The sequence below is a fragment of the Gekko japonicus genome, unplaced genomic scaffold, assembly GCF_001447785.1.
Source record: "Gekko japonicus isolate JY-2015 unplaced genomic scaffold, Gekko_japonicus_V1.1 scaffold414, whole genome shotgun sequence".
Lineage (NCBI taxonomy): Eukaryota > Metazoa > Chordata > Lepidosauria > Squamata > Gekkonidae > Gekko > Gekko japonicus.
The window spans coordinates 55,549-59,677 of NW_015162491.1; the positions used below are offsets into that span (position 1 = coordinate 55,549).

At 38.7% G+C, this 4,129-nt stretch overlaps 1 protein-coding gene across 1 annotated transcript in view; it reads left to right on the top strand.

Moving 5' to 3' along the window:
• The first annotated feature begins 599 nt into the window (after positions 1 to 599).
• CEP112 (centrosomal protein 112kDa) overlaps positions 600 to 4,129 on the top strand; it is a 377,899-nt gene continuing 374,369 nt past the window's right edge. Inside the window, exon 1 of the mRNA XM_015406010.1 lies at positions 600 to 680. Coding sequence (XP_015261496.1) covers positions 600 to 680 — 81 coding nt within the window. The remainder of the gene's footprint in view (positions 681 to 4,129) is intronic.

Consider the following 4,129-nt stretch of genomic DNA (forward strand, 5'->3'; position numbering starts at 1 on the left):
TTGGAACCTTATCTATTTTTCCCTATGAAAGTCACAATTCCTTATCTTTTAGAACATCTTACCAGAAGAGAACTTACCATAAGAGAACATGGCAACCATAAGGCTGCCATCTTGGAAGCTTATCTTCTGGGGTTGCCAGGTTCTTTTCTTCTGCTGGCAAGGGTAGGAGGGAGCTTCTCGAGAGTGGGGAGGTGGAGTGATGTCACCGTGTGCAATGCCCGCGGTGTGATGATGTCATACAGAAGTGACATCATCACACTGAGGACGTAGCATGGCAATGATCTGGTATTTTGGGCAAAACGCTACGTTTACCATAGAGTTTTGCCTAAAATACCAGAGAGTCGTCGTGCAACTCCCCGGCATGATGGCATCACTTCTGTGTGATGTCATTATGCTGGGGGGTGTTGCACCTGGCAGTGTCTGTTAGTGGTGGGGCTTCCTGGATCCCCCCATTCCCACCTGGGGGCTAGCAACCCTATGGCCTTCAAGTTTTTTTCCTTTTGGCTTAAATTAGGCTTTGACGATATTTTAATAGGTAGGGAGTGGTTAAATGTGTTTTAAGCCATTAATGTATTCAATCACTTAATTTTCAGCTGGAGATGAAAACAAAAATGATGGAAGCTAGAATTCATGAAGAAAAACTTAAATTACAACAGAAACATGATTCAGATGTTCAGAAGGTATGGTATGTTGAAAAACAATTCTGATTGATCATTGTATATAGTAAGATATTGAACAAGGAAAAATAATACTAAAAGTTATTCTTCTGCTATTTGTCTTGGGTTTTGGTTATTGAATCATTTGAAAACCAGTCAGAATGGGATTTCTAATGTATGAGAATAAAACAAATCTTTACTGTGCAGTACAGATACTAAAACTTTTGCTCAGTAGTTTCTTCTCTAGGTTCCATTGATCTAGTTAATGAGACTACAAACCACATGGCCTTGTTATGGTGATCACATTGTGTAGTAACCTGTATGCATGACTATGTATACATAAAAACATGAAATAAAGTCTTGCATTTGAACAATCCATCAATGCCCTTCCTATAATGTCTGCATCTGCAAGAAGGAAGAGACCTGCCTTGTGTAGGACAAGAGATCAGTGAATGTGATTTATGAATGTGATTTCTGACAGTTCTCCTGTCTTGTATGTTATAAACTGCCATTGTGCCTTTTTATAAGCCTGACCACAGTACATTCAAATCCTAGTATTTAGCCCAGACAGAAGAAATTTAGATTAGAAATATGTATATATGTATGTATGTATGTTTTATGGTTTTATTTTCTTTTAGTGACTAAGGTAGAATTTAAAAAGCCTTTAGCAATAATTAGAAAGCAATAGAATGTAATGCGCCTGAGATTAACAGTATAGTTGGAGAATGCAAGCACCACAGCTGAAGGACATCTGAGAGCGAAATATGTGTGGTATAACAATAAGTATAAAGAATCTAGATAAGGGGAGTGGTGGCGCAGGATGGTAAATCCTGCATAACTATAACATCTGAACTGCCAAGCTTTGTCAGTTCTAGCCCCGTGTTGGTGTGAGCAACCAGCCTGTCCCTAGCTCATCGTCTACCCAGCGATTCGAAAGCTTCGGCAAGTAGATAAATTGGGGACCACCCGTAAGGGGGTGGGCACACCACTCCCCTTGGGAGGTGTTAGCTGCCAGGACTGACATTTGCAGCGCAGCAAGATCAAAAGTGGAAAAAACCCTGTTTCGGCATTTCGGCAGTCCCTGCAGTGGAGCAAATCAGCCAGGCGGTGGCAGTGTGGCAGTGCGACATCAAGAGCCCTGACGTCATCAGCCAGCCGACAGACTACATGCCGTTGGAACATGACTAATACTGCCTGCAGATGAATCCTCCGACCAGCTACGATGTGTGTGTTATTAAATATTGTATGTTGTCTTCCCTATCCCCCATGAATATATTGTTAGTCCATTGTCTCTTGAGTAACTGTATATTGCTCTGAGCCCGCATGAGTGGGAAAAGCGATCAATAAATTGAAAGTATTATTATTATTATATGTTCCCAAACAACATCTTTTTTTGTACAGCAAGGCACCAGGTCCCAGGAAGTCTGCCAAGGGCCGAGTTCTAAGTGAACTATTGCGCCTTATCAGGAAATTCCCTGGTACTATGTTGAAACAGATGAGCTCTAAATGATGCCTGAAAGAAGATCTTATTGTTCTCTGAAGTTCCTTTCTGTCCCAGGACCAGATAAGCAGACACAAATATTTGTAATTCTGACTAGCATAGGGGCGTACACCAATAGAGAAGTGCCTACTCAAATGATGCTATTTGTTTGGCACCAATTAGGGATTTTGTGAAGTATGGATCATAAAGATGTCGTTTGGAGTATAAGATCTATTGCCCTTTCTGGTTGGGGCAGATCTGCTGCAGTTCTGCAGGGCCTGCAAGATGGAGCTCTTCCACCAGGCCTTTAATTAGGAGCCGCCCCACCATTACCATCAATGAGCCCGACCCTCAGTTTTTCTATCTGGTTCACTCCTTCGAGTTACTCCGGACGACATTGAGCTGGAACTCAGCAGCTCTATTAATCTTAATATGCCATCTTAATATGCAAGTAATGAACTGTGCATAGGCTTGTGTATAAATGCCACTAAATCCTATATATTTCCTATTTTTTTTAGAGGAGAACACTAGGAAATCTTTAAAAAATATTACTTCATTCAAGTGGACTTCGAATTATTTAACATATTTAGGCATCCAAATTCCACTGAATATTAAAGACATCACTAAAGTCAATTTTGATCCTTTAATTGAAGATTTTTTTAAAAAAGCTAGCTCAATGGCATAAGTTGAACATTACTTGGAGTAAGCGCCTAAATATTGTAAAATCCTTTGTTCTCCCTAAATTTTTATTTTTGTTTAGAGCTCTCCCAACAATAATCACTAAGAAACAATTATTAGTTTGGCAAAAGATGTTATCAGGGGTTTTTTTGGCTTATAAAAGACATAGGGTGCACAAAACAACAATTAGCGCAGGGGGGTCTGGGTTTCCCTGACCTGCAAATCTATTACCAGGCTATACATTTGGCTAATTTTCTTAGGATGCTACATGACTACTACACGGTGGATTGGGTTAAAATATAAACACATTATACTTACCTGTTTGATGTACCTGAAATCATTTGGCAAACAGTACCAGAGCGTCCTCAATTGACCTCTGAAAGCTACATTTTACATATTTTTTTGCGTACCTGGGAAAATAAAAGAAAATACTTAGTTCCACAAATCTCCAAATTCCAGGCTCTTTTCAATCAAAAGGCGACCTTATCAGTAAATTTTCCAGTAGCTCAGAAAAAATGGAGACTCAATCCCAACTTGAAGGTAAATTGGGACACAAATTAAATTGATTCTCAATTGACCTCTGAAAGCTACATTTTACATATTTTTTTTGCGTACCTGGGAAAATAAAAGAAAATACTTAGTTCCACAAATCTCCAAATTCCAGGCTCTTTTCAATCAAAAGGCGACCTTATCAGTAAATTTTCCAGTAGCTCAGAAAAAATGGAGACTCAATCCCAACTTGAAGGTAAATTGGGACACAAATTAAATTGATTCCATTATAGACAAATTTCACACATGGCCACACAACTACAAATAACAGATATCTTGAAACACCCATTAACAGGATTTGAATCACTTTATAAGTTAATGGAAACATCGAGGAAACAACTTATTTCAAATATGTATAAGATATTAATAGACTTAGAGGGCCATAAATTACTCACCTATCAAGAAAAATAGCATTCTATATGTAACATTTATTTGACTAAAGAAGAATGGCAACATTTATGGAATTCGTTTTCTTTCAAAACTAATATTATTGAAATCAGTATGCAAACATTTAAAATGTTAACTTTTTGGTACTTATTTATTTATTTATACTTTTGATTTATTGATCGCTCTTTCCTACACACCTGCGGGCTCAGAGCGATTTACAGTTACTCTTTGACAATTGGACTGACAATATTCGTGGAGGATAGGGAAGACAAACATGCAGCATTTTTAATTACACACACATTGCAGCTAGCCTGGGCTTCATCTGCAGGCTGGATCATTCGTGTTCCGTGTATTCTTGTCGGCTGGCTGATGACGTCAG